Source organism: Lichenostomus cassidix, chromosome 29, assembly GCF_008360975.1.
Source record: "Lichenostomus cassidix isolate B80296 chromosome 29, HeHo_3.0, whole genome shotgun sequence".
In the NCBI taxonomy this organism is placed as follows: Eukaryota; Metazoa; Chordata; class Aves; order Passeriformes; family Meliphagidae; genus Lichenostomus; species Lichenostomus cassidix.
The window spans coordinates 2,364,797-2,391,312 of record NC_139509.1 but is presented as its reverse complement, the minus strand read 5'-3'; the positions used below and the strand labels follow the sequence as shown (position 1 = coordinate 2,391,312).

Here is a 26,516-nt window from a genome sequence, read left to right as displayed (position 1 = left end):
CTCATCCCGGCCTCCTGCTTTTCCTGACGCCTGATTGCAGCCGGCCCTCGGCTTGTGGTGATTGGAAAGGCCCCAAATTGCAGCCACTTTTCCCATCAAGTGCTCACGGCTCGCACTGCTGCAGAGGCAATTTCTTGGTGGCCAGGGGTGGCTGCACGTGAGGTCCCTGGCATCCTCCTGCCTGCACTGGTCTTCCTTGTCCCCCTGCCCACCCTCCTGCAGGACACCCATGCAGGGGCTCCCCGCCTGGGGTGGCACTGGAGTTGCATTTGGGGACCAGGGACATGGAGAATGGGATAGAGGGAAGTCGCTGCACGGCCCCAGTGACGCTGGTGCAGCCCAGGACCCACGGGACCTCCATCAGTCCTGCAGCCCCCAGGTCTTTCAGGACCTCCATCAGTCCTCCAGCCCACAGGATCCATGGGATCCCCATTAGTCCTGCAGCCTTTAGGTCCCTCAGAACCTCCATCAGTCCTGCAGCCCCCACGTCCTTCAGGACCTCCATCAGTCCTCCAGCCCCCTGGACCCCACCAGTCCTGCAGCCCCCAGGACCCCACAGCTCCCGAAGCAGGGTGTCCCCCCCTTTGCTGCCTTTCTCCTCCTGCACTCATCAAGCTCTGAGAGGATTTTTATCCTGTCCCCACACATCACCCGCGTTACCTTCGGGAGCTGCCAACTCCCCGTCACGTCACCATCAGCACCAGCTCCCAGGTGGGCCCTGGAGCACGGTTTGTCGTGCAGGGAGAGTGTGTGCGGGCAGCTCCTGCACGTTGGAGGGCACGTGTGTGTGCGCGGGGGCACTTGACGGTCTGGCCGTGCCCCAGCGCCGAGGGCTCCCCGCTCTCCGCCGCGGGCTCCGTCACGTCCCAGCACTGGGACCTTCCCCCGGCGAGGGGCGAGAGCCGTAAACAAGCCCAGGGCACCGCGGCTCTTCACAGCTGCGTTGCACTTGGCATCGCACAAGTAGGTGTTATTAATTAATTAGACCGTCTCTGGCCAGGCTCCGATTTAATTAACGTTGCCGGCACTGCAGATGCTGCCCTGCCCCGGGCTGTGTTGCCACGTGAGCAGCCGCTGCCGGCCGCCTTCCCGGGGGGATGCTGCAGCCACCGGAGCAGCCGCAGCCGGTGGAGCAGCCGCTGCTGCCTGTTGCTTGGGATGGAGTCGGTGGCTCTCACTTCTTGGCCAAATCATTCCCTCTTTCCTTGTGCCACTCTGTTTCCCCCAAATTTTCCTCCCTGTCTTCCACCTTGGCACATCCTGGCACGGGAGCGGGCAGGCCAGGGGCACTGCAGTGAGGCAGGACGTGAGAAACATGCTGGCACACTTGTGCTTGTGTGTGCAGATGAACATGTGTGTGCATCGTGTGTGCGTGGTGGGAGCCTGGCTGATCCCGCCATCCCGGTGAGACCCCCAAATCCCGTCTGCAGAGCCCGGCATCCAGCCAGGACCATCCCTCCATGTGTGTCCCCACACATGCCAACAGCCACAGCGTGACGGCGTGCACGTCCCCACAATGAGGGGCCGGGGGCTGCGTGGGCACAGTGCCCATGTGCTGCCCCCCACCCCGGGGTGCCTGCGTGGGCACGCGTGTGCTGCTGTGTGACTCCACGTGTGCGACGGGTGCTGTCGGTGTCACAGTGCCAGCGTGGGCGTGAAGCTGCATGGTGGGGGTGCCACCCCCCCGGCCCCCATTGGCAGCTCTCCTCTCGCCCACCCACGCCGTGCCATGGGCAGAGCCCCTTATTTAGCGCCAGGCAGCAGCCGCTGCCCCGGTACTTCGCCTCCCGGCTGAGCCCGGGCCGGGGAAGCCATCGGTGCCCACTGCTGCTGACCACCACCGCTGCTGTCCATCACCCCTGCCCACCACTGCCCACCACGCCTCGACGAGTCCCGGCTCCGCAGCCACCACGACGAGGGTCCCTCAGCCCTCGACCTCACTGGAGGGCTCGGCAGGTCTGTGTCCCCGCGTTCCAGGGCCCTAGGAGCTTCCCGGGGTTCTGAAGGGCTGCTGTGCCCTATCCTCATCCCTCTGGGGCTGGGGGAAGGCAGGGGGAGGACGGGGAGGTTTGGGACAGCGTTGGGGAGGGAGGAGAGATGGGGTGCAGATATTGCTTGAATTCGGGGAGGGCTTGGTGGGGCGGTCTGGAAGCAAGTCCGGCTGTGGTCAAGCATATGCGTACAAGGGAGTGTGAGAGGGAATGCCAGCGTACCAGGGAGTGTGTCAGGGGACACGGGTGTGGTGACGAAGGTGAACATGCAGGACAGAATCCGAGCCGTGTCTGTGCCCGCTCTGTGCCCGCGCTGGTGCGGTTTTGCACGGCTCACGTGTGAACGCACAACCGTGGCACCACGGGCATGAGCACCATGGGACCCCCAGGGCGACAGCAGAGCCGTGTGCCCTGCACATCCCGTAACGCCCCTGGAAGGCACCCCCGGGACCTCCAAGGGACAGCGGCAGCCCGAGAAGCGGCGCGCTTCCTCACCCGCAGACCCGAGCGGGGGTCCCGCCGCCTCCGGCCCTCCCGTCTCGCTGCTTTCCCTCCCCCAGAGCCCGGTTGTGTCCGACACTCGTCCCGGACCGCCCCGTCGAGGTGTCGGCGGCTCGAGACAGCCCCGGCCCCCGCCGCTCGGTCGCTGATCGCCGCCCCCAGCTCCCCCCGAGGATGAAGAAGCGGCCGGTGCTGGCGGTGCTGTTCTTCCTGGCGCTGCCGCTCGCCCTCGCCCGCCGTGCCCCCGCGGCCGCCCCGCCGGGCCCCGCGCCCCCCGCACAGGTACGGCCGCTGGGGGGAAGCGGCGGGCAGACCTCGGAGCCTCGGGAGCTCCCGGACCCCTTCCAACCCCTCTCACCCGCTTCGCTCCCGCAGGGGATGTCCGTCCCGGAGCCGCTGCCGTGGAGCGCCCGCGGCAGCCCCGGGGCCGCCGCCGCCGCCGCGCTGGAGCTGCTGCGGGAGGAGGGCGCCGGTGAGGGGCGGGGGGGGCTCGGTGGAGGGGTGTCGGTCCGCCCGGTCCCCGCTCACCCGCTTCGGTCTCTTCCAGGTCCCCCCGCGGCGCCGCAGAAGCGTAAGTCCCGCCCGGTGCCGGCGCCGGTGCCGCCGCCGGTGCCGGTGCCGCTGACGGCCGATCTCTCCGTAGGGGACATGCACGATTTCTTCGTGGGGCTCATGGGCAAGCGAGCAGCGGAGCCCGGGCCAGCGGCGGGGCGTGGGGACGGCGGCGGCCCGGTCCCCCGGTGCTCCCCGGGACCCCCCGCGCCCGGCGAGGCCCCTCTGCGGGCGGCCTGAGCCGCGGGACGAGCCCCCCCGCCCGCGGAGGGGCCCGGGCGGGGCTGTGCCCGTGGTCCCGGAGGCGGTGGGACCGACCGCAGGAGCATCCCGGGCTCTGACGCCCATGGAGTCTTCGTGGGACCTGCGGGAAGCGCGGCCGTCCCGCCTCACTCGCGCGTGTCCGTGCACCTGTGTACACACCGTGCACCCGTCCGTGCACACCTGGACGTACCCCGCTATACACCCACTCGTGTCTGCGCGGGACACGCGAAACAGCCGTCTCTGTGTCTTTGTTGCGCCACCGGGACCCACTCGGGGAGGCCCACGGGGATGGACCTGCGGGAAAGAGCCCACGGGGACGAGGCCAGAGGGATGGGGATGCGGGGGCAAGCCCGCGGGGATGAGCCCGTGGGGATGAGCCCGTGGGAACGCGTCCATAGGACCTGCGGGATCGGGGTCCATGTGCTCTTGAGCCACAGCGACCTGTCCCTTCCCCACAGCAGCCCCCGAAACTGGACACCCATGTCCGTGTGCAGCCCGTGCCCCTGTCCATGCCCTTTCCCGTGTCCGTGTCCCTGCCCGTGCCTATCTCCATGTCCCTTCCCGTGTGCGTGTTTCCTTGTCCCTTCCCGTGTCCGTATCTGTGTGCCTGCCCATGCCCATGCTCGTGTGTCCTCGCCCATGATTCGTGTGCGTGTGCGGTCCCGCGTTCGTGTGTCTCTTCCCGTGTCTCTGTGTCCCTGTGCGTGTCTTATTCCGTGTCCCTGACCGTGTCCATGGGTCCGTGTGTCCCGCCCCGTGTCCACGTCCCTTCCCGCGTTCATGTGTCCGTGTCCTTGTGTCCCTGTGCGTGTCCTATTCCATGTCCGTGTGTCCATTCACGAGTCCTTGTGTCCGTGTCTGTGTGTCCCCTGCAGTGTCTGTGTCCCTTCCCGTGTCCATGTGTCCGTGTCCGTGTGTCCCTTCCCGTGTCTATGTGTCCGTGTCCGTGTGTCCCTTCCCGTGTCCATGTGTCCATGTGTCTGTGTGTCCGTGTCCCTTCCCGTGTCCATGTGTCCATGTGTCCGTGTCCGTGTGTCCCTACCCGTGTGTCCCTTCCCGTGTCCATATGTCCGTGTCCGTGTGTCCCGCCCCGTGTCCATGTGTCCGTGTGCGTGTCCCTTCCCGTGTCCATGTGTCCGTGTGCGTGTCCCTTCCCGTGTCCATGTGTCCGTGTCCGTGTGTCCCGCCCCGTGTCCGTGTCCCTTCCCCTGCCGGTGCTCCCGCTCTGGATCCTCCACGCCGCGCGGGGGCGCTGCGGGCGGCGGGTCCCGGAAGGCGGCGCGGGCCGGGGCGGGCGCGGGGCGGGTCGGCGCCTTTGTGTGAGCCGGGCCGGGATGGTGCGGGGCGCCGGGCGGGTAAGGAGCGACCCCCGCCCGCGACCCCCGGCCCCTGCAGGGTCCCCGCGCCGCGACCCCGCCGCCACCCCCGCTCCGACCCCCTCCGCCCTCCCCCGGGGCCTCCCGCCGCCTCTCGTGGCTCCCCTTCCTGCTCCCCCTCCCCGGGCCCCCCGCACCGCACGGGGGACGCCACTGTTTCCCCCACTTTCCTCCCATTTCTCCCGGAGCAGCTTCGGGACTGCGCGTCTGCCGCCGGCGCGGAGCCTCCTGCCCGCCCGGGCCCCCCCTTCCCGCTGCCCCCCCGGCCCCCCATCCTTTCTCCCGCTCTTTTTCCTCCTGCCCTTCCCCTCCGCAGGGATCCCCACGCCGCAGGAATTGCCCTGGTGCTATTTGGGCTGGTGAGCGTTTGCCTTCCAGAGCCTTCCCCGGTATCTTCATCCTCCTCCTCGCCCTCCCCAGTGGTGTTTCCCGCATCCCTCCGCATCACGGGGGGAAACAGCCTGTCTGTGCCCCTTTGGTTTTTCCCGGAGCTGGGGCAGGGGCAGCCCCAGCCTCTCCAGCTCCCTCCAAACTCCCTCTCTGCTGCCTTTTGGGCTCGCTGTTCCTGGGGAGAGGAAAGCAGGGAATTGGGAATAGGGGAATTAGGGATAGAGCTCCCTGGGTAAGTTCTGGAGTCCCAAGAGCTGCTGGGACATCGTGTGCTGGACAGGGGGATCAAGCCAGTGGGACAAGCTGGAAGGACACTGGGCTCATGGCTGGTGCTGTGGGACAGGTGTGGTGGCACCTGGGGAATCTGAGAGGTGTCACAGACTCCATTGGAGCGGACAAGAAATCCCAGGGGCATCCACAAGGCTGGAATGCAGAGAATCCCACCTGGGAGCCTGAAGTCTCCTTGTGGGTACAGGTGGAATCTGAAGTGAAGGAATGGAATGGCTGCAGCTGGAGGAGACCTAGAGGCGAATCTGACCTGTGTTTTGAGCCTGAGTGACATCTCTGGAGAGGAGCCTCATCCCCAGCTTGGGAAGAGGGGAGATGTCTGGAACAGGCTCTGGTTGGGTCTCAGAGTCAGCAGGATCTCTGTCCCTGCCCCAGTAGGGACCTTCAGGCTGCCTCTCAGAGTCAGTGTCTTTTTGTTTTGACTTTGCTCCTTTGCCCATCCATCTTTTTACTTCCCCAAAGGTCGGTCTGTGAGACATGTTTAGTCCATCTCCAGCTGAGCAGCTGCCCCATGGCTCATCAGAAAGGTGGAAAATGGGAGGTTTGACCAGAACGGTGTCACTTTGGCTGTTAAGTGATAACTTTTTTTTGCATTTCCCCTCTCCAGAGCCCCTTGCCCTGCCAGTTCCTGGCTGCCCAACACCTCCTGCTCCCACCACGGATGAAGGCGTGAAGGCCGAGCTGACCAGGAGAAGGGACTCTTAAGCAGCTGCTAAGATGGGCATGAGGATCAAGCTGCACAGCACCAACCACCCCAACAACCTGCTGAAGGAACTCAACAAGTGCCGGCTCTCCGAGACCATGTGCGACGTCACCATCCTGGTGGGCTCGCGCTCCTTCGCTGCGCACAAGGCCGTGCTGGCCTGCGCCGCCGGCTACTTCCAGAACCTCTTCCTGAACACAGGGTTGGACGCTGCCAGGACCTACGTGGTGGATTTCATCACGCCAGCCAACTTCGAGAAGATCCTGAGCTTCGTGTACACCTCGGAGCTCTTCACGGACCTCATCAATGTGGGTGTCATCTACGAGGTGGCGGAGCGGCTGGGCATGGAGGACCTGCTGCAGGCCTGTCACTCCACCTTCCCCGACCTGGAGAGCTCGGCCATCACTAAGCAGCCTGCCCTGTCTGTGGGGGAAGGCCGGGCTGGGCCGCTGAGCAGCACCTCCTCAGAGCAGAGCCACTCTTTGGGGGACATCCGGAACAGCACAGAGCATTTCGGCCCCGAGCGGAATTACCTCCTGCACGGGGACATGGCGGGCAGCTACAAAGAGGATGACAGGAATCCCGTGGGTGAGGCCAGCCAGGCTCTTCCCCTGATGCACCCACAGCAGCCTCCCAAGACAGAACAGGAGTCAGATCCGGGGCAGTTTGCTCCAGCTGTGGGTCTGGGGGTGCAGCCTGGTGGGAATGTCATGGCACAGACCACCGGCAGCTCCTGCCCTCAGTACAAGGCCCAGAGCAATGGTGATTTCGGCAAGGGCAGCTTCTTCCCCACTGATCCCTCCCTGGATGTCTCCACGGGGAGCAACTCCTGCCCCAGCAACAGTGACCACTCCAAAGAGCAGGGATTTGAGCCGATGGATGAGCTCCAGCTGGAGGATCTGGGAGAGGCCGAGCTGCATTTTGAGGATGCTGGAGAAGAGCTGGGCCCATCCGAGGAGGTGATTGAGCTGAGCGATGACAGCGAGGAGGAACTGGCCTTTGAGAGCGACGGCCGGGACAGCAAGGCCATGCCCTGCCAGGTGTGCAAGAAGGTACTGGAGCCCAACATCCAGCTGATCCGCCAGCACGCTAGGGACCACGTGGACCTGCTTACCGGGAACTGCAAAGTCTGTGAAACCCACTTCCAGGACCGCAACTCCAGGGTCACTCACGTGCTGTCCCACATCGGCATCTTCCTCTTCTCCTGTGACATGTGCGAGACCAAGTTCTTCACCCAGTGGCAGCTGACGCTGCACCGGCGAGACGGAGTCTTCGACAACAATGTCATCGTCCACCCAAGCGACCCCCTGCCCGGGAAGGTGGCCGTGTTTGGGGGGGCGCCTGGCCCCGAGCTTGCCTGCGCTGCCTGCGGGAAGCCCTTGGCCAAAGATTTCCACACGGTCCGGAACCACCTCCTGGAGCACGTGAACCTGAAGAGCCAGACGTGCGGCGTGTGCGACCAGCGGCACCTGAGCCTCTGCAGCCTGTTGTGGCACACCCTGTCCCACCTGGGCATCTCCGTCTTCTCCTGCTCCGTGTGCGCCAACAGCTTCGTGGACCGGCAGCTCCTGGAGAAGCACCTTGCCGTGCACCAGCACGTGGAAGAGACCCTTTTCCAGTGCCACTTCTGCAGCCAGAGCTTCAAGCTGGAAGCAGCCTATCGCTACCACGTCAGCCAGCACAAGTGTGGGGGCAGCCTGGACATCCGGGCGGGATTCGGGGAGCGCCTGCAGCCGCAGGGGCTGCCCAAGAGGAAGCTGCCTGAGGAGTTCCTGAGCGAAGAGCTGGCACTGCAGAGCCAGCCGGGGAACAGCAAGTACAGCTGCAAGGTGTGCGGGAAGAGGTTCGCCCACACCAGCGAGTTCAACTACCACCGGCGCATCCACACCGGGGAGAAGCCGTACCAGTGCAAGGTGTGCCACAAGTTCTTCCGCGGGCGCTCCACCATCAAGTGCCACCTGCGGACGCACTCGGGGGCCCTCATGTATCGCTGCACGGTGTGTGGCCACTACAGCTCCACGCTCAACCTCATGAGCAAGCACATAGGGGTGCACAAGGGCAGCCTCCCGCCGGACTTCACCATCGAACAGACTTTCATGTACATCATCCATTCCAAAGAGGCTGAGAAAAATACAGATAGCTGATGGGGCAGGGCAGGGCCAGCAGAGGAGTGAGTGTTAATGACGGAAGCTGTGGAGGAAAAAAAAAAGAAGTCGTTTTGTTTTATTTAATGGTCAGGCATCATGGATGGAATTTTTTTTTTTGTTTGTTTAATTTTTTTTTTTTGGGCCTTCCTAGGGCTTTTTAGATTGGTGGCATTGTACAAATTAACAGCACGTGAGGTACATCACTGTTTTAAGGAGTCTGTCGTGTTTACTTACCTCTGGTCCTGTTAGAGGCCATCGAGTTCTGTGCTTTTAGCATTTCTCACTAGTTTTTGAGTCTAGATTCTATTTTTTTTGAACCTTTTAGCCCACTTGACCAGGCTAACCCTGAGCTTGTCCACAAACTGATGCTGCTAAGATTTTCACACCTGACCTCAGTGGAGAGGGACAGAGCCAGAGCAAGTGCTGGACTCAAAGAAAAGGAGCAAAAGAGAAAGAAAAAAGGAAAAAAAAAAAAGATATTCTGGGCATCCCTGGGGTTCTGCTGCTACTGCCAGGAGATGGGCAAAGTATGTCCTGGGATCGGCTGTTTCTGGGGAGAGGAGCAGGAAGCACCTGAGTGTGTAAACAAGGAAGGAACCAGGAGCAGTGGATTCACAGATTCCCAGGCTGTGTTTTCTCTGCCGTGGCTGTGGCTCACTCCTACCCCGAGACCTGGAGGAAGAGATGAAGGAGTGACACGACCTCCCCGCAGAGCCCGGGCAGAGGTGGCTGTGTGAGCACAGAGATCTCCCTCAGGACTGGAGCAGGAGGGGAAGCAGGTCCCTGCTCCCTGGGAGATGATTTGTGGTGGCCATGGAGAGCCAGGAGTCTCCTGGCTCCGCTCTGCCCCAGCCTCACGCTGTGCCCCAGGGCTGCCAGGTTCCCTGCAGACAAGTCGGGATGAAGCTGTTGCCTTAACTCCCTGGAAGGTACCTTGAAGGACCCTTCTCCTGCCAAAGGGATTCCCCCTCCCATGCCGTGGATCACCACATCCCAGACGTGTTCCAGTGGCAAATGTGTGTGGTTGGAGCGATGTGAGTTTGTTCATGGAGCCACAGTGATGGTTTGGCCTCTCAGGCCATGTGCTGGGTGCTCCTGGGGACTCTCCTGGGTATGGGGGGCTCTCCCGGGCATGGGTGGCATTCCTGGGCATGGGTGACTCTGACCCTCTATGTTTCAAGTGCCCCTTCTGGGCATGGGGAGCTCTCCCAGACACGTGTCAGGCTCTCCTTGGCACAGGGGTCTCTCCTGGCCCTTTGTCATGTCCACCTCAGCGTGGGAGGCTCTCCCAGCCCCATGTCATGTCCACTTCAGTGTGGGGGTCTTTCCCAGCCCCGTGTCATGTCCACCTCAGTGTGGGGGGCTCTCCTGGCCGTGTGCTGGGTGCTTCTGGAGGTCTCTCCCAGCCACCCTGGCGAGGTCAGCCGGTGCCAACAGTGTTAACACTGGGAAGGGCATGGATCAGCTTCTTCCCACATTATCCTGCTGTGGGGCAGAGGTGGGGAGGAACCGATATTGCCAAGCTGGGATTGCCCTCGGATAACTCATTCTACCTCACAAACAGGAAGCGCTCGGGGCTCTCGAGCCTCGGTGGTCGTGGATCGGCTCCTGTGCTTCTGTCAAGTATTGCTGTTACAAAACTACAAACTAAACTAAACTAAACTAGTGATTTGCAAACCCTGGAAACTCACCCTGCTGCCCCCTCCCTGCGAAGGGACACCCGGGAAAGGGACACCTGGGAGTGGTGGGGGTTGGACTCGGAGAGCTCAGAGCACTTGGGGGTCTCTCCCCCAGCTCCGTCGTGGCCTTGGGCAAGTCACTTCACCTCTTTGCCTCAGTTTCCTCATCTGTAAAATGAGGGTGGTACCTCCCGTGGTACCGACCTACCTCCGGGAGTGGGGAGGGTGCCTGGAGCCTGGCTTTGGAGGAGGGGAGACACCGGAGCCAAGGTCAGCTCTTGGGTGGCCTGGCTGCTGCAGCTCTGGGTTCTGAGCTCCAATCTCGTGGTCCTGGGATCGCTGTGGAGCTGCATTGTTAAGTTTTACAAGAGAAATAGGATAAGTTTGGGAATGGCGTGGTGCTCTGGGAAGTGTGGGAGCTGGTGGTGCTTTGCTGGAGGCTCCTCTGAGCTGCTCTCTGGGTTCCAGGGGGTCTTTCATGGAATCGTGGGATGGGTGAGGCTGGAAGGGATCACTGGGGGTCACCCAGTCGAACTCCCTGCTCCTGCAGCGTCTCCTTGAGCACAGAACTCAGGGCTGTGCCCAGCTGGGGACAGGGACAGGGATGGACATGACCTGTGCTGCTCTGGAGGTGGCCATGAAGGATGTGAGGGACAGACAAGGCTGAGTGAGCCTTGAGACCCTCCTGGAATGTTCCAGAAGCCGTGGTGAGCTTCGGGGAGGGTCTGCAGCCCTAGATCTTGCTAAGCTGTAAAGCAAAAGCCTTTTGTGCACGTAAACCAAAAAGAGAAGCTTTTACACCGAAACACCAACTGGCTCAGCCAGCCCTTGCTCCCAACCCTGGGTGTGGAAACTGGGAGCTCCTGGGTCCCTGCTGGCTCCAATCCCTGGAATTTCTGTTTGCCTGGGATAAAATGGATTGTTCCCTCATGGAGCATCCTGAAATCAGCAGTGGAGGGGCTGCCGGGATGGGTCTGGACCTGCTGCTGCTCCTCCTGGGGGAATTCCCAGAGGGATCAGAGTGCTCCCCCAAGGAGGGTCCTGGCTGTCCCTGAGCCTTCAGGGGTTGACAGGGATGTCACCCCTGTCCCCATGTCCAGCCACAGTTCCATGGCAGGAGAACTGGAGTGGTCACTCGGTGCCCAGTTCTGCTCCCATCCCACCACTGTGGGCAAACCTGGCTCCCTCCTGTCCCCACTGCCCTTGGTGACCTGGGGACACCAACCTACCTCCCCTGGGGTGTTTGCAAAGTGTTTTGGTATTCTGGGGTAGAAAAGGGAGTTGCAGAGGGGAAATTCCAGCAGCATCCAGGTCACGGAGCCTCCCGGGGAGCCCCGACAGGGAATCCCCCCTGCTCCAGGCCCAGACTCACTCCCATCCCCAACACAAAATTCACTTTCCCCGTTCTCAATGGATCCAGGTCTCTCATCAGAGTAATTGAAGAGAAGAAGAAAGACCAAGAGTTGAATTTGCTGTCTAACCTTTTCGTTAAGTTAATCGTAGGTACTGACCTCCTGCTATTTAAGTGTTTACTATCTATTTGCTGTAAAGTTTTGTATATTTTGTAAACTTCCCCCCCCCCCAAATCGTAGATGTCTAAAATCGTTGTACATCGGGTTCTTTTCTACTCCATTGTTCAGCACAAAGTGTGGTTTTTATTTAGAATAATAAAATGGAAAATGTTGACCTCTGGTACCTGCTTCTTTTATAAAACGTGTTATTCCCAGTGTGTATCCTGGCATTCCTGCCTCCTCGGGAATGCTGTCAATCCATTAAAATAACTCAACTATCCCTATAAATAACTCGTTTGAGAGGGGACCTCATCAATCCATATAAAAATCTCAGATACCCATATAAATATCTAATTTGAGAGGGGATCTCATCAGTCCATAACAATACCTCAAAGGTGGGTGCCAAGAGGATGGTGCCAGACTTTTTAGTGGCATGACAGGACAAGGAGCAATGGCCATAAATTAAACCCCAAGAAGGTTCCACCTCACCATAAAGAAGAGCTTCCCATGGAGGGTGGCAGAGCCTTGATCACCACATGGCCTGGAGGTCTATGGACAAAGCTGCAGAGAAATTAAGGCAGTTGAAAATTAAGTTTGTTAGGTCAAATACCAAATTTTACATGTTTAGGTGTCTTAGAATTGAATATATTGTTGCCCTGGTGATGTCAGACAGCAAGTGGTTTGTGTTTGTGTACCTATCATCCATTTCTTCATCAGATATGGGAGGGAATTAGCAAAAGGAAGCTTCGGGAGGATTCAGGATCAGGGGGTGAAAGTGGTGGGGTCCTGGGGGTGCAGATCTCACCACGGGGGTCTCACATCCCCTAGGGTCTCACAGCTCCTGGGGCTCTGCAGTCACAGGTGTGAGAAACAGAGCTAAGGAAGGGGAATGGCCTGAGCTGCTGCCCTGAACAGGGAATGCTGACAAGGCAGTTGGTGCCTTCCCAGGATTTCTGTATCAGACACAGATTTGGACTGTTCCCTCAGTGCTCATGTCCCAGAATACAGAGGAACATCCTGCAGAGGGGACCCCGAAGTATTTAGGGTTTTACCCCATCGCAGGACCCCTGGAACGGGCAGAGCTTTCCCAACCAGCCCCACGATAACCCCATATCCTCCTTAACCCCTGCTCCTGGGCTTCTCCCTGGACATCCTGGCTCCCACCCCCTGATCCAGCATCCTGCCCCCAGAACTGCTTATGCTTTGCTTTTTCCACGGAGTGTTCCTCAAGCAGCTCAAGGTCTCCGGTAGATTTATGGGCTCTGGCGCCTGGTGCCCTGTCACCTTCCCCCACCGAGGGCTCGACCCACAGCACGTGACTGAGGTCAGAATCCAGGCAAGGATGAACTTTCTCCGGATACTCCAGCTCCTTTCACGGCACAAGCCCAGCCTGCTATCCGGCTCTGAGGTCTTCTGCACGTGCCTAAGCTGCCACGGGGACTTTGGTGGAAGGGGAAGAGCTGCTGGAGCCCGATGGAGTTGAGAAATGCACTCGGTGGCCATAAAAACCTGCCAGAGGAGCTGGAGTTAACAGGATGGGGGACCCAAACCCAGTCTGGAGCAGCCCTGCGCAATCAAACCTATTTTGATCATCACTAGTTTACCACTGGGTTTGCAAAATTGCACTGAAGGAGTTGCTGATCTGAAGTCCGAATTGATCCTCCCCTCACATCTGTGCCCTGCTCAGCCCCTTGGGCTGCCTTCATCTCTCAAAAATCAAGCTCTGGATGTTGCTGGGCACTGTGAGGGGAGGTTTGTGTTCCAGAGGGATGATTCTGTCTCTCCCACTCAGGATGGTGCTCAGCAGGCAGTGCCATGCCCAGGGCCAGGGGTCAGGGACAGTCTGGGGGTGCAGGAATGCCCCCGATGGGGCAGATTGTGCACCCCAACCTCGTGGCTTAGGGTGGGACAAGGGTGAGGTGCTGAGGCTGGGTTGTGACAGACAGTGAGAAGAGTAAACACACTTTATTACTGCAAGGATTTCATTTGGGAAACAGGGAATATCTTTTTCTCTTATCCTCTCCTTAGGCTGGACACAGCAGCGCTCCAGAGGCAAGATGTCCATAGCTCCCAGCTCGCCTCAAACCTGGCACCTCATCCTGCCACGGGAGGTGCCTAGCCGAGAAGGGCTGTGTCCAAGCAAATTGTCTCCCCATCACCTGGAAAACTGATCCCACTCTCCCCAGGAAGCCACCAAGACAGAGGCTGGGACAGCCTGACCCCCCTTAGTTAGGAGGATTGTTGTCCTTTGCGATGACTATGGAGTGCTGCGTGCTGGACGAGGAGTTGCCAGCACCCTTCTGGCCACCGTGGTCCTTCGGGATGTACTTGACCACGGCGGAGATGAGTTTGCTGCGGAAGTTCTTGCTGAGGAAGTTGTAGAGGATCGGGTTGACGACGCAGTGGAGCAGGGTGAAGCAGTCTATGATGTCATAGAAGAAGTAGAGGAAGTGGGCGAAGGTGCAGTGCAGGATGATGTGGTTGCCATCGAGGGTGAGCAGCGTGAGGACGATGTGGAAGGGCAGCCAGCTGACCAGGAAGACCCCGATGTAGGCGTAGATGAGCAGGCAGTGCTTCCGGCTCTCCGGCTTGGCGCGCCGGATGAACCGCGCCGTCAGCACATTGAACACGGCGATGATGGGGAAGGGGATCAGGAAGCCGATGGTGGTGGTGGCCAAGCTGACCGCCAGCGCCCACTCATCATAGGTCTCAAAGGGGGCCATGAAGATGCAGATGGGTTCCGTGGTGTTGACCAGCTGCATGTGAGCCACCTCCAGGCAGGGGATGGCGGCGGCCAGGAGCCAGCAGCACGCGCAGACCACGCGGCGAGCGCGGTGCTGGTGCCGGCGCCAGAAGGGGGAAGAGCTGGTCAGGGTCACATAGCGATCCACACTCAGGCAGGTGAGGAAGAAGATGCTGGCATACATGTTGGCAAAGTAGAAGTAGTGGGTGAAGCGGCAGAGGAAGCTGCCCCAGAGCCAGGTGTAATCCAGCATCACCTCCAGCATCCAGATGGGCAGCGAGAGCAGCACCCCAAAGTCAGCGATGGCCATGTTGATGATGTACAGGTTGACCAAGCTCTTGTTGCCCCGTGTCTGCCAGTTGACCCAGATGACGAGGAGGTTCTCCACCAAGCCCACCACGAAGATGACCAGGTAGAGGATGAAGAGGATCACCCGCTTGATGTTCTCGTCCAGGCTGAACTCACAGTAGGTGTAGGTGTGATTCAGGAGGTGGAGCAGCTCGGACCAGTTGTGGTAGTCCCCGTACTCGCTCGGGACAGTGTGTGTCTCCATGGGGACTGAGGTCACCTCGGCCATCCTGGTGGCTGTGGGGAAAGGGAGAACACTGAGCTGGGCAGCCTGAAACACAGAGCCCTTGTGTGGGACTGAAAAAGATCTTTTTGGGGGCTTTGAATACAATTTTTACTCCCATGGTGACTCCCTGCATCAACCCTCAAAAGATGCTGTGTCCACCCAGGTGATCCCCTCACATCCCAGGATAAATGCCAGCCACAGTCACCACATGCGGTGGCTGTTCCCTGTCCCACTGTCGGTGATTGTGTCCCAGAGACTCAGCTCCAACTGGAAAGCCACTGCTGCCACCCGAGCCCTCAGGGCACGGTCACTTGCCATCTGCCCTTGCTCTGCCGGGAGCCTTCGGGACTTCCAAGTAGGTGACAAAATTATAAATTTCAGGGAAATGCAGTTGACCTCCACATCCTCTTATTGCCCTAAGTGAGAGCTCCGATCCCAGCACAGCTGCATCCGAGCAGTAAAGACGCTGTGGACCCCATCCAGCTTCGTGCCGCTGGAAGAGTTCAGGAGCAGCCACTCCCTCGGGAATGCTGGAGGAGTGTGCCGTGTCGGCAGGATTTTCCCGCTTCTCTTGGAGCCTGGCAAACTGGGAACAAGCCACAGCCAGGTGTTCCCTGTGACAGCATCATCCCTGTGGCAGCAGGGTGACACCTACCCACCCCTGAAACCATGGAAAGGCTGGACCTGCCACTCCCGGGGCTCCTGAACCTCCCGTCCTCTCTGTGCTCACCTGAGAGGCTGGTGGGATTGAGGAGAGACAGATGGGAGAAGGGACAGATGGATGGGAGAGGGGACAGACGGACAGGAGAAAGGACAGACAGATGGGAGAAGGCACAGATGGATGGGAGAAGGGACAGGTGGACAACAGAAGGGACCAGTGGACAGCACTAGGGATAGACAAACGGGAGAACGGACAGAGGTGACAGATGGATGGTAAAGGGGACAGACAGACAGGAGAAGGGACACGAGGCAGGAGGGACGGCGCTGGCTCACCGGTGGCTGAGCAAGGGCTGTGCTGGGGCTGTTCGAGGGCAGGGGGATCCTCTCGGCTCGGCAGCTCACACGGCTCTGGGCACGGAGCTCGGGGTGGGCTTGGTGGCCGCTTCCCGGGCAGGAAATGACCGTCCTGGTGCAACATCCTGAGACAGCCCAGTGTGGGTGACATTCGCTTGATTTCCAGCCCCGGGACTCGGCCCCCATTTGATTTTGCCGCAGGGTGGGGACAGGCAAAGGAAGGACCCTGGCAGGTGTCAGTGTGGAAGCCGCAGGTGCCCGGGGATGGATGGGGGCCCCGAGGCTTCCTGAGTGTCCCCTCCACTGTCACCACGCTGGGCTCGGAGGCCAGATCCAGCCTGGATCCTGCTGTGGGGAAAATACATCCCAGGTCCTACCCCCAGCACTGGGAATCCTGTGGGGTTGGGGTGGCTTATAACAAAGGTGCCACCAGCTGTTCCTGATGCCACCTCGATATCAGGTTGAGTTCAGGGTTATTTTCGGGAGGAAAGGGCTGAAAGCTAAGCTCTCCGAGCAACAGCTAGGGCCGATAGCAGATGGATGTCGCCAGAGAAGCACCTCTGGCCAGGCAGCAATTAATCACAGAGCCATGATTGCCCCGCGGTCTGGCAGGGGAAGGGAGGGGGCTCAAGCCTTGCCCCGGAGCTGGGAAGGGGGCTGATAGGCAGAAAATTTTGCATCGAGCTGCAAGTCCTGCGAAACAATTGCAGGAAATCTCCTTTTTTTCGAGTGCAGACAAGACTGCGGGATCAACAATCGGCTCGGAAGGAAGGCACGGCCGGAGCGGGGAAGCACGAGGGCACTGATAAGTTGGGCCTCAAAACAACAAGCCCGGCGCTGGTGACCCCGTGTGCAGGTACCGGCCCCGGCAGGGCCAGCTTCCAAACAGGAACTCGGCAGGTTCGTGCTGGCCCCGGGCACATTTTGGCTCAGCTGGGGCCTTGGGGGTGATGAGGGGCTGCTCTGCCACCGAGGGGCTGGGGGGGTTTTGCCCCACCCAAGAGGGAAGCAATGCTCTACTGGTTCTATTTGTCAGGGAATTTCCACACCGAACTGTGGGATTGAGCAGGATCTGAGCCGTCAAGGACTGTGCAGGGGCTGCTGATCCTGATGGGAACAGCAAGGTCTGGGAGAAAGTTGTATTTCCAAGCCAGCTGAGCCGTGACTAGCAGGACAGGCGGCTCAGCCCCTACTCCCCACCCCTGCCGCAATGTCTGGGGCTCCCCGAGGCTCTCAGCGCCCCAGATATGTGCCCAGGAGCGCCCAGCCTCCGTCAGGGTCTGGAGAGATGGGCTCCAGGCAGAGGCAGCACCGGGGATCTGCTGTTCCTCCACCCTTTCCCTCCCTGGTCAGCCGTCGGGGGCTGTCGGAGGGATGTGGGCACAGGTGTCCCACGGCAGGTACAGCCAAGGCAGCAGCTCCCGGGAGCTTGGCACGCTGCATCCCGGCCCCTGGGGCCCCGAACGTGACATGCGGGGGCTGCCGAGGACGTCGTGCTTTGCTAAGCCAAAGAAAACATTTCGGAGAAGCTTCCTTGGCTGGGGAAGCAGCTCGGCGAGCTGAAGGCAGCTTGTGCAAGGTGCCGCGTGGTCCTCATCCCTCCCGCCCTCTCCGTCGCATCTCGGGGGTCCCGAGATGGGCTCGGCCTCTGCCCAAGATGGGGGGAGCGGGGCTGCGTTGGCACTGCTCTGGTCCCGCAGGCAAGCGCACAATCTCAGAGGCCTGCCGCTCAGTTACTGATCGCTAATGAGCTCTTAATTGGCGCCATGAGTGACGCAGGGATCATCGCCCACACGCCCAGGGGATGGATAAACACCGCGCTGCCTTTCCCAGCTCGTTCCCTGCCAGCCCAGCCGGGTATCCCGGGATACGCGGCTGCTCTGGGCACAGGCTACCCCGGTGGGACGGGCCACCAGGTGGCCATCACACCATCTTTATTGAGCACATTCTCAGGGGCGCAAGTCACCCACGGGCGCCCTGTCCGTGTCCCCGCTCTGGTGGCCATGGTCAGGGGATCCCGCTGGCCGGGATGGGCAGGAAGAGGCCAAAGATGGTGTCGGACAGCCAGGCCGGGCAGTAGCTGAGGGGCAGGAAGATGAGCCGAGCATCCCAGCCGGCGGAGTAGCGGCTGCGGGGGCAGCGGGAGAGCAGCGCGTGTGTCATGGCATCGGTGACGCGCGACAGGCGGCAGCTGCTCAGGCGGTGCAGCAGGACGGTGGTCTTGGCATCTGGGTGGACAGAAGGGGGTCAGCCCCGTGGCTGTGGGGTCACCGGGGGTGACGGTGCCGTGTGGGGATGGACTCACATTTGTCCAGGTAGTGGCGGCCGTAGGCTGCCTGGGTTTCTGCCGGGAGCCTCTCCCAAAGGCGCATGAAGCCCTTCACCAGCGGCGCGGGGTCGATCATTCCCGTCTGGAAGCCTCCAGGTTCGATGATGGAGACCTGCACTCCGAAGGGACGCAGCTCCCGCCTGCCCGGGATGGGAACATCAGCGGGAGCCGCCGTGCCGAGCAGGGCAGGGCCTGGAGGGAGAGCGAGAGGGAGCCCGTGCCCCCCTCCCAGGCATCCCGTCATGGGCATAGGGCAGCCTTGTCTTTGCTTCAGGGAGCCCCTTACATCACGGGGCATCCCCGGACCTCAGCGCCCCGGGAAGCCTCCGGGAGCCCGGAATCCCTCTGCACCTCAGCGCCTCGCGACCGCCCCAGATCCCGGAGCATTCCCGGATCCCGAGATCTCCTCGAATTTCAGCTCCCAGGGACTTCCCCGGACTCCAGAACACCGGGCACCGGGGACACCCTCAGGACCCCGGGATGTCCCGGACTCCGGGACACTCCGGGACATCTCCGTCCCCCCCGCCTCGGGCCCCTTCCAGTGTTTCGCTCCGGAACTCATAGAAACCCTTCCCCCGATTGCACAACCCCAGCTCCAGCCCTGCCCACGCTCCCGCCCCGCGAGTGGCCGGGTCAGGGTTACACAAGCCCTGTGGGGAGCATGTAACGAGGAGCTGAATAAAACGCTGCGTGGGAACAGCGGGGCAGCGCCGGGGAAGCTGGATGAGCACGGGACAGCTCCGCGGGCTGCCACCGCCGTACCTGAGGCTGTCGGAGAAGGCCTCCACACCATACTTGGACATGCAGTACCCACCACCGAAACAGGAGACACGGCCCATCACGCTGGCCACGTTGACCACTCGGCCCCGCGCCCGCCGCACCAGCGGCAGGAGGCTCAGTGTCACCTCCACCAGCCCAAGCAGGTTGACATCCAGCACCTTGGCAAAGTCCTCCTTGGTCAGCCACTCGTTCGGGGCGGTGGGGATGGCGATCCCTGCGTTGTTCACCAGCCCCCAGAGGCCTGCAGAGGGATGGCATGAGCTGGGGCGGCTCCCCAGCCCACAGTGCCATGCCAGCCTCGCCTATGTCGAGTGGGCGAGGTGGCAAGGAGGGCTGGTGGAGTGACAATGGCGATATCGACACCATCCTACCTTGATCACCCACACGCTCCCGGACCCAGGCGGTGACATCGGCGATGCTCTTGCTGGAGGTGACATCCAGCAGGACAGTCTGGAGCCGGTTGGAGGTGGCTGCCCGCAGCTGCGCAGCCCCGGCCTCGCTCAGGCAGGCGGCCAGCACCTTCATCCCGCGCGCGTCCAGCTGCCGCGCCAGCAGGTTCCCGAAGCCACTGTCACATCCTGTGATCAGCACGTGCTTCTCCGAGAGCCGCGGCAGCATCTGCCGCTCCCGGTGCCAGCGCCGCAGCAGGAAGAGCCCCAGCAGCACCGCCAGCACGTACAGCCACATCCTCGGCAGTGGCACCGCTCAGTGACAGCCTGTGCCGGCCGCTCTCAGCCCGTATATATAGAGCAAGGATTGCGGCAGCACCCGGGGCGAATTTTGTCTTCCTGGTTTGTAATTCTCCGCTTTGCCTTGCACCATTCCCTGTGCCTGGGGCTCTGCTGTGCCCTTAGCAGGTGGATCTCAAAGCCCCACCAAGCTGGATTTGGTGGAACCCTCCAGACACTGTCAGCAGCACCACCCCAAGACCTTTCCCTCTTGCCCAGCTTTGGTGGGGGACAGTGTCCCCAAACGCGGTGACAGAGCAGGACAGCCCCCACCAACCAGCTCTGCAGGAGGAGGAGGAGAATGAGGAAGCAGGGGAGGAAGATTCTATAAGAGGCTGCCCAGTCTTTTGCCTAGAGGGAAATCTGCTGAAGCAGGAAGAAGTCTGAATTTCACTTGTGTGTGCCAATACGTGGGGTACCAGGTTGGGCAAGTCCCCTGGGAACCTGGCAGCGACTGGACCCTGAACAGAGCAGGTGCTCAGGGGAACAGCCAGAGCTTCCAGGAGCCCCCATGGCACAGCCCTGGAGCCTCAGCCCGAGCGTGACACATCACTCTGCCAGCGGGGACAGGGCATCTTTATTCAGGACAAACCCATCCGTGAGCAGGGGATAGAGGGTGAGACGTACGTGGAGTTACACATTCAGGGACTTAGGCTCAGCCTCGGCTGCAGGTGATGCTGAATCTCCACCTTCCATCAGTGGACCCCACCCTGCACCGCCCAGTCCCGGCTGCCCACTGCATCCCAGCCTTAGGCTTTCCCAACGGATTTGGGGTAGAACAAGGTGAACAGGGGGTCGCTGAGGGCTGAGGGCAGGTAGCTGATGGGGAGGTAGAGCAGCTTGGCGTCCCAGCCGGCGGAGTAGCGGGTGCGGGGGTGGACGCTGGTCAGCGCGTGCTCCATGCAGTTTGTAACCAGCGACAGGTCGGTGTTGAAGGTTTTCTGCAGCAGCTTGAGCATCCCCACAACTGCGGAGGCAGAAAACACCACTGAGACCCTGGAGACGAGTGGCTCCATGGGGTGTTGGGGCAGTGGGACCCCTATGGCACCCCCGTGGCCCTCGGGATGTGCATTGCTCAGCCTTTGCGGGAGGTACTTACACTCTTTCAAGTAATTCTCCCCATAACTCGTTTTGATTTCTTCTGGAAGCTTCTTCCAGGTGGAGAGAAAATTCTTCTCCAGGTTCTCGACGTTGGTGATCATTGTGTTGAAGTAGCCTGGCTCGATCACACAAACTTGCACCCCAAATTTGCGCATCTCAAGCCTGGAAGGGATTGAGTCCCATGAGACATGGGAGCAGAAACAGAGTGTGTCCACCCCTCCCGTGGGATGCAGCCTCATGCCAAAGGCATGGAGAAGAGCCTGACCACACCCACAGACTCTGCACCAGCCTGGCATGTGGCTGAGACTGTGTGCCAACAAACATGTGACACATCTGGATGAGTTTGGGACAAAGCAGAGTTTGAGACAAAGCAATGTTTGGGACAGCAGGACCATGTCCGGCAGGATTTTGGACAAGGTCAAGGTCTGAAGTGCCAGCATGTGAGCTGTTCACACTTCAGCAGCAGATACCAGTTCGATCTGTGCTCAGCCATGGTTCTGTGAGGGTGGATGTTGATAACTGTGCCACACAAAGTCCAGAAAAACAAATTGGGAAATCAGAATGCTGCTGGTTGTGCCAGACTTACCTGAGGCTGTCGGAGAAGGCCTCCACACCATACTTGGACATGCAGTACCCGCCACCAAAGAAGGAGACACGGCCCATCACGCTGGCCACGTTGACCACTCGGCCCCGCGCCTGCCGCACCAGCGGCAGGAGGCTCAGTGTCACCTCCACCAGCCCAAGCAGGTTGACATCTAGCACCTTGGCAAAGTCCTCCTTGGTCAGCCACTCGTTCGGGGCGGTGGGGATGGCGATCCCTGCGTTGTTCACCAGCCCCCAGAGGCCTGCAGAGGGATGGCATGAGCTGGGGCGGCTCCCCAGCGCACAGTGCCATGCCAGCCTCGCCTATGTCAAGTGGGCGAGATGGCAAGGAGGGCTGGTGGAGTGACAATGGCGATATCGACACCATCCTACCTTGATCACCCACACGCTCCCGGACCCAGGCGGTGACATCGGCGATGCTCTTGCTGGAGGTGACATCCAGCAGGACGGTCTGGAGCCGGTTGGAGGTGGCTGCCCGCAGCTGCGCAGCCCCGGCCTCGCTCAGGCAGGCGGCCAGCACCTTCATCCCGCGCGCGTCCAGCTGCCGCGCCAGCAGGTTCCCGAAGCCACTGTCACATCCTGTGATCAGCACGTGCTTCTCCGAGAGCCGCGGCAGCATCTGCCGCTCCCGGTGCCAGCGCCGCAGCAGGAAGAGCCCCAGCAGCCCCGCCAGCACGTACAGCCACATCCTCGGCAGCGGGACCAGCACCGGGATGCGGACGGCCAGGAGATCCAGGAACGGCTAATCCCGACTTTGGCCTTGAGCGCTGGCCGCTGTAAATAATTAATCCGCGGAGTCCCGGGGCAACGATCGCGGAGACGCCGCCGGGCTTCCCGGCACTACCGGGAGGCGGGAGCGGCTCCGCCCCGTCCTCCTACGGGATTCGTCCCGGTGCTGCCGCCTGGAGCCCGCCGGGCTGCGGGCGGTGCCCTGGGCCGTGTCCTGGGGCTCCGCTCCGGATGCTCTTGCGGGGAATAGTTAACGGGAGCGGACTAGCCGCTAGTAACCGCTGCGCTGCCGCCCCGGGAAGCCGCCGAGCCCCGAGACCACCCCAGACCTCTGAACATCCCCGCGTCCCCCCTCCCCGGAAGCCCCCCGGGTCACAGGACAGCCCCGGGACCCTCCCAGACCCCGAGACCAACCCTAAACGCGGGCTCCCTTACCCGAACCTCAGCACCCCAGTGTCCACCGGACCCCGGGACAGCCCAGGACTGCCCGTCCGGCGACCGACCCGGACCCCGGGACAATGCCGGACATTTCGTCCTGGGACCCCCTTGGGTCCCGGAACACTCCCGGACCCCCACGCCCCGCACCTCTCCGGATCCCGAGAGACCCCTGGACACCGGGACAGCCTAGGACCTCGGCGCTCCCGGACCCACCAGCCCCGGGACACTGCAGGACCCCTGAATCCCCCTAACCGCAGCGCCCCGGGGCCCCCTCGGATCCCGGGACATCCCCAGACCTCAGCATCCCGGGACCCTCCCGGACCCGGGGACCTTCCCGGATCCCGGGACCCCTCGGACCTCAGCGCTCCAGGACCACCCCGTGACCCCAGAATCCCCTGGACCCCGGAACCCCCCGACCCCAGGTATCCGCTCCCCTCCATCCTGGGACCCCTCCGGTGCTTTGCCCCCTCCCACGCCCCCCGAGCCGCGCGCCCCGGTCCCGGTATCCCCAGTCCCCCGCGGCCCGGTGCCGGACTACATCTCCCGGCAGCCCCCGGGCCCTGCGCCGCCGCTTCCCGCCGCTTCCCACCGCCTCCCGCCGCTCCGCTCCCGCCATGGCGCGGTTCGAGCCGGCAGCGCTGCCCGAGCTGCTCCCGGTGTTCTACCGGCGGCTCTTCCCGCACGGCCCCTACGGCCGCTGGCTCAGCTACGGCGGCGGTGAGCGGACGGGGCGGCGATACCGGGCGGGGGGCACCGCTGCGGATGCGGTGATACCAGGAGGGAGCTTCCATACGGGACGGGGGGCTCCGTTGGGGATGCGGTACCGGGCGGTGGGCGCCGGTACCGGATGGGGGACATCGATACCGGGCAGGGGGCACCATCGGAGCCCGCGATACCGAACGGGGGGCACCGATACCGGGCAGGAGACACCATCAGGGGCCGCGGTATTGAAAGAGGGGTACCGATACCGGCTGGGGGAGCCGTCGCGGGTGGCGATACCGGGCGGGGGGCACCGGTACCGGATGGGAGCACCGCAATCTCAGAGCACGCTGGGAGTCCCGGGGGCAGACGGTGCACTGACCAGGACACCGGGAGGAGCGGGGAAGGGGAAGTTGGGAGGCGGCTGTGATGGGGGGATTCAGGAGGGCATTGACCCCCCGAGCCCCCCGCACTCCCCGACCCTCCCGCGTCCCCGCAGTGGTGAAGAACTACTTCCAGCTGCGGGAATTCTCCTTCACCCTGCGGGACGATGTGTACCTGCGCTTCCAGTCTTTCAACAACCCCCAGGAGCTGGAGCGGGAGCTGCAGAAGATCAACCCCTACAAGATCGACATCGGGGCCGTCTATTCCCACCGGGTGAGTCCTGAGCACCGTGACCGGGGGTCCCCAGGGGTCCCTGGCTATGCTGAGCCCATCCTGTCCCTCCTGCAGCCCAACCAGCACAACACGGTGCACCTGGGAGCCTTCCAGCCGCAGGAGAAGGAGCTGGTCTTTGACATCGACATGACAGATTACGACGACGTCCGGACGTGCTGCAGGTTCCCGGGGGGGTTCTGGGCTGGGAGGGGACTTGGGGGAGCAGGGCGGCCGCCTGACCCCCCTCACTCTGCCCCCAGCTCGGCCGATATCTGCTCCAAGTGCTGGACACTGATGACCATCGCCGTTCGCATCATTGACCGCGCGCTCGTGGGTGAGAGGGGCTGGGGCAAGTCTCTGACCAAGCTGGGGGACACACTGGTGCCCGACAGCCTGTCCCAATGTGCCCCCCAAACCCATCTGTCCCCCCTAAATCCATCTGTGCCCCCCACAGAGGACTTGGGCGTGCAGCATCGCCTGTGGGTGTACTCGGGCCGGAGGGGTGTCCACTGCTGGGTGTGTGACGATGCGGTGAGGAAATGGTCACCAGCACTGCGGGCGGCTGCTGTGGAGTACCTGAGCCTGGTGAAGGTGGGTGCCCGGGGGGCCAGGGACCCCCTTACCACCCCTGAGCCTGGTGAAGGTGGGTGCATGGGGGGCCAGGGACCCCCTGACCACCCCTGACCCTGGTGAAGGTGGGTTTTTGGGGGTCTGGATACCCCCTGATCCCAGAGAAGGTGGGTTTATGGGGGTCTGGGCACCCCCTGCCCACCCCTGAGCCTGGTGAAGGTGGGTGCATGGGGGGCCAGGAACCCCCTGACCCTGGAGAATGTGGGTTTATGGGGGTCTGGGCACCCCCTGACCCTGGTGAAGGATTTATAGGAGTCTGAACACCCCCTGATCCTGAATAAGGTGGGTTTAGGGGGACCAAGCACCCCCTGCCCACACCCCCAGCCTGACCACTACTGTCCCCCAGGGCGGAGCGGACACTGTGAAGAAGGTGAACCTCTCCTACCCCGTCCACCCCTTTATCAGGTGGGTGAGGACCCCCTCGCCTGTCCCTGCAGGCACCAGCGGGCACTGAGCCCATCCCACTCCCCGCAGGCGCTCAGTTGAAGTGGTGGAGAAATACTTCGAGGAGTATGCCCTGCTGGGGCAGGACATCCTGGGCAGCCCTGAGAGGTGGGACAAAGTGCTGGCCCTCATCCCGGAGGATATCCTTCCTGGTGTGCCAGGAGTGCCTGCAGGGGTTAACGCGGGGTTAACACACGGGGTTAACGGGGTCGAAGGAGTTTGGGATGAGCCTTGACCCCCCAGCACAGTACCGGGAGCCTCTGCAGGCTGAATTCCCCAAGAAGAAGGACTCGGTGCAGCGCTGGGAGCTGCTGCGGGGCCGCATGGAGCGGACACGAGTGACCGGCCGTGGGGCAGCCCCGGTGCCGTGCTACGCCGACTGGGAGGTCATGCTCCAGTTCTGCTTCCCCCGCCTCGACATCAACGTCAGCAAAGGCCTCGGGCATCTCCTCAAGAGCCCCTTCAGCGTCCACCCCAAAACAGGTGGGTGCGGGGTGGCCTGGGGACCCCCGGGCTGGGTGGCCCCGGTGACCCCGCTGTGTCGCAGGGCGCGTTTCGGTGCCGCTGGACCTGCAGAGACTGGACCAGTTTGACCCGTTCGCCGTGCCCACCATCACGTACGTGAGCTGGCAGCGTGGGTGGGTGGTCCCGGCGGTGCCAGAGCACCCCCAGCACACCCCATTTGTCCGGCAGCTCGCTGTGCCATGAGCTGGACACGGCTGGCAGTGACGGAGAGCAGGAGGATGTCGGGGAGACGGAGCCGAAACGCCGCGCGAGGGGTGAGCGGGGCTGGGGTTTGGGGGTCAGGGCTGGGGTTTGGGGGCCAGGGCTGAGATTTGGGGGTCCCCAGCACCCACTCCTGCCCCTGCCCACTCCCCAAATCGTCCAGACTACAAGAAGACAAGCCTGGCCCCCTACGTGAGGGTGTTCGAGCAGTTCGTGGAGGGGATGGAAAGCGCCCGGCGGGGAGAGCGGATCCGTCGGAGTGGTGAGTGCTGGAGGGGACCTGAAAAGGACCCCAAGTGGGAATTCCTGGCTCTGAGAACCGATTTGGGGGTCTCCCGTTGGATTTGAGGGTCTGCCCTGTTGGATTTGGGGGCCTCCTGTTGGATTTGGGGTCTGCCCAGTTGGATCTGGGGTCTGCCCGATTGGATTTTGGGGTCTCCTATTGGACTTGGGGGGTCTCTCACTGCATTTTGGGGTCTGCTCAGTTAGATTTTGGGGTCTCTGATTGGGTTTGGGGGCTCTCTCACTGGATTTTGGCGTTTCTTCCACTGGATTTGGGGAGTCTCCTGTTGGATCTGGGGCCACAAGGGTTGGTGACAGAGAGAGGGATGGCTGTTGCTGTGACAGCTTTCTTTCGTCTGGAAACAACTTCCTATTTCTCCTCTTCACAGACCTGCAAGGAGATTTCTGAGGCCGTGATGCCGAGGGACCTACTGCCAGAGTCACATCTTGTCATTGTCACCTCTGCCCTTGTCACCTCCGCTGGCCATGGGGGTCCTGGTGCCTTGGAGCAGCCAAACCACAAGGGCTCCCTGTCCCCTCCCTAGTTTTTGTACCTTTTGTACTGTTTTCTACACAAAGACTATTAAATGTTTTTGGTCACCTGTGTGCTGTGACTGGGACATGCCAAGGCAGGTGG

General features: G+C 61.8%; 6 protein-coding genes across 12 annotated transcripts; 3 read left to right on the top strand and 3 right to left on the bottom strand.

Annotated features, from left to right (window-relative positions):
- Positions 1 to 48: 48 nt before the first annotated feature.
- TAC3 (tachykinin precursor 3) lies at positions 49 to 3,539 on the top strand. 5 transcript variants are annotated; one of them, XM_085041066.1, is made up of 6 exons: positions 49 to 487; positions 550 to 1,956; positions 2,552 to 2,774; positions 2,868 to 2,964; positions 3,040 to 3,063; positions 3,136 to 3,539. In XM_085041066.1, the coding sequence occupies exons 3-6, from the start codon at positions 2,667 to 2,669 to the stop codon at positions 3,282 to 3,284; spliced, it is 378 nt and encodes a 125-aa protein (XP_084897192.1). In that variant the 5' UTR covers positions 49 to 487; positions 550 to 1,956; positions 2,552 to 2,666; the 3' UTR covers positions 3,285 to 3,539. The 5 variants fall into 5 exon arrangements, with proteins under 5 accessions (XP_084897192.1, XP_084897193.1, XP_084897191.1 ...); XM_085041067.1 differs by lacking the exon at positions 3,040 to 3,063; XM_085041065.1 differs by having other exon boundaries at positions 3,040 to 3,539.
- Positions 3,540 to 4,576: 1,037 nt separating this feature from the next.
- Positions 4,577 to 11,577, top strand: ZBTB39 (zinc finger and BTB domain containing 39). Of its 2 annotated transcripts, XR_014846327.1 has the most exons (3): positions 4,577 to 4,663; positions 5,970 to 9,533; positions 9,608 to 11,577. XR_014846327.1 is itself a non-coding variant. In XM_085040962.1 (2 exons), exon 2 carries the CDS (start codon positions 6,080 to 6,082, stop codon positions 8,207 to 8,209), a length of 2,130 nt encoding a protein of 709 aa, XP_084897088.1. In that variant the 5' UTR covers positions 4,577 to 4,663; positions 5,970 to 6,079; the 3' UTR covers positions 8,210 to 11,577. The 2 variants fall into 2 exon arrangements, 1 of the variants encoding a protein (XP_084897088.1); XM_085040962.1 differs by having other exon boundaries at positions 5,970 to 11,577.
- Positions 11,578 to 13,352: 1,775 nt separating this feature from the next.
- ACKR5 (atypical chemokine receptor 5) lies at positions 13,353 to 16,044 on the bottom strand. The gene is made up of 2 exons (XM_085041001.1): positions 15,713 to 16,044; positions 13,353 to 14,730 (listed from the first exon to the last, which is right to left on the bottom strand). Exons 1-2 carry the CDS (start codon positions 15,882 to 15,884, stop codon positions 13,628 to 13,630), a joined length of 1,275 nt encoding a protein of 424 aa, XP_084897127.1. The 5' UTR covers positions 15,885 to 16,044; the 3' UTR covers positions 13,353 to 13,627.
- Positions 16,045 to 17,646: 1,602 nt separating this feature from the next.
- Positions 17,647 to 19,983, bottom strand: LOC146425888 (retinol dehydrogenase 16-like). The gene is made up of 4 exons (XM_085041030.1): positions 19,214 to 19,983; positions 18,825 to 19,083; positions 18,039 to 18,202; positions 17,647 to 17,961 (listed from the first exon to the last, which is right to left on the bottom strand). Exons 1-4 carry the CDS (start codon positions 19,527 to 19,529, stop codon positions 17,741 to 17,743), a joined length of 960 nt encoding a protein of 319 aa, XP_084897156.1. The 5' UTR covers positions 19,530 to 19,983; the 3' UTR covers positions 17,647 to 17,740.
- Positions 19,984 to 20,130: 147 nt separating this feature from the next.
- LOC146425887 (retinol dehydrogenase 16-like) lies at positions 20,131 to 22,114 on the bottom strand. The gene is made up of 4 exons (XM_085041031.1): positions 21,647 to 22,114; positions 21,258 to 21,516; positions 20,670 to 20,833; positions 20,131 to 20,537 (listed from the first exon to the last, which is right to left on the bottom strand). The coding sequence occupies exons 1-4, from the start codon at positions 21,960 to 21,962 to the stop codon at positions 20,320 to 20,322; spliced, it is 957 nt and encodes a 318-aa protein (XP_084897157.1). The 5' UTR covers positions 21,963 to 22,114; the 3' UTR covers positions 20,131 to 20,319.
- A 132-nt stretch (positions 22,115 to 22,246) lies between these two features.
- PRIM1 (DNA primase subunit 1) lies at positions 22,247 to 26,481 on the top strand. Of its 2 annotated transcripts, none has more exons than XM_085041003.1 (12): positions 22,247 to 23,158; positions 23,640 to 23,797; positions 23,873 to 23,979; positions 24,058 to 24,131; positions 24,252 to 24,388; positions 24,774 to 24,832; positions 24,902 to 25,012; positions 25,119 to 25,354; positions 25,419 to 25,488; positions 25,565 to 25,650; positions 25,761 to 25,859; positions 26,269 to 26,481. In XM_085041003.1, the coding sequence occupies exons 1-12, from the start codon at positions 23,056 to 23,058 to the stop codon at positions 26,286 to 26,288; spliced, it is 1,260 nt and encodes a 419-aa protein (XP_084897129.1). In that variant the 5' UTR covers positions 22,247 to 23,055; the 3' UTR covers positions 26,289 to 26,481. The 2 variants fall into 2 exon arrangements, with proteins under 2 accessions (XP_084897129.1, XP_084897128.1); XM_085041002.1 differs by having other exon boundaries at positions 24,902 to 25,016; positions 25,123 to 25,354.
- Positions 26,482 to 26,516: the final 35 nt, after the last annotated feature.

What these genes read in the sequence shown, in the direction of transcription:
- PRIM1 (XM_085041003.1), top strand. Translation starts at nt 23,056, where the DNA reads ATGGCGCGGTTCGAGCCGGCAGCGCTGCCCGAGCTGCTCCCGGTGTTC. An exon ending in GGGCCGTCTATTCCCACCGG is followed by an intron (nt 23,798 to 23,872) that starts GTGAGTCCTGAG and finishes TCCCTCCTGCAG; the next exon opens with CCCAACCAGCACAACACGGT. An exon ending in CAGCGTCCACCCCAAAACAG is followed by an intron (nt 25,355 to 25,418) that starts GTGGGTGCGGGG and finishes GCTGTGTCGCAG; the next exon opens with GGCGCGTTTCGGTGCCGCTG.
- TAC3 (XM_085041063.1), top strand. Translation starts at nt 2,667, where the DNA reads ATGAAGAAGCGGCCGGTGCTGGCGGTGCTGTTCTTCCTGGCGCTGCCG. An exon ending in GCCCCGCGCCCCCCGCACAG is followed by an intron (nt 2,775 to 2,867) that starts GTACGGCCGCTG and finishes TCGCTCCCGCAG; the next exon opens with GGGATGTCCGTCCCGGAGCC.
- LOC146425888 (XM_085041030.1), bottom strand. Translation starts at nt 19,529, where the DNA reads ATGTGGCTGTACGTGCTGGCGGTGCTGCTGGGGCTCTTCCTGCTGCGG. An exon ending in GGAGCGTGTGGGTGATCAAG is followed by an intron (nt 19,084 to 19,213) that starts GTAGGATGGTGT and finishes ATCCCTCTGCAG; the next exon opens with GCCTCTGGGGGCTGGTGAAC. An exon ending in CCGCCACTACCTGGACAAAT is followed by an intron (nt 17,962 to 18,038) that starts GTGAGTCCATCC and finishes CTGTCCACCCAG; the next exon opens with ATGCCAAGACCACCGTCCTG.
- ZBTB39 (XM_085040962.1), top strand. Translation starts at nt 6,080, where the DNA reads ATGGGCATGAGGATCAAGCTGCACAGCACCAACCACCCCAACAACCTG.
- LOC146425887 (XM_085041031.1), bottom strand. Translation starts at nt 21,962, where the DNA reads ATGTGGCTGTACGTGCTGGCGGGGCTGCTGGGGCTCTTCCTGCTGCGG. An exon ending in GCCTTCTCCGACAGCCTCAG is followed by an intron (nt 20,834 to 21,257) that starts GTAAGTCTGGCA and finishes AATCCCTTCCAG; the next exon opens with GCTTGAGATGCGCAAATTTG. An exon ending in GGAGAATTACTTGAAAGAGT is followed by an intron (nt 20,538 to 20,669) that starts GTAAGTACCTCC and finishes CTGCCTCCGCAG; the next exon opens with TTGTGGGGATGCTCAAGCTG.
- ACKR5 (XM_085041001.1), bottom strand. Translation starts at nt 15,884, where the DNA reads ATGTCACCCACACTGGGCTGTCTCAGGATGTTGCACCAGGACGGTCAT. An exon ending in CAGCCCTTGCTCAGCCACCG is followed by an intron (nt 14,731 to 15,712) that starts GTGAGCCAGCGC and finishes CTTTCCCCACAG; the next exon opens with CCACCAGGATGGCCGAGGTG.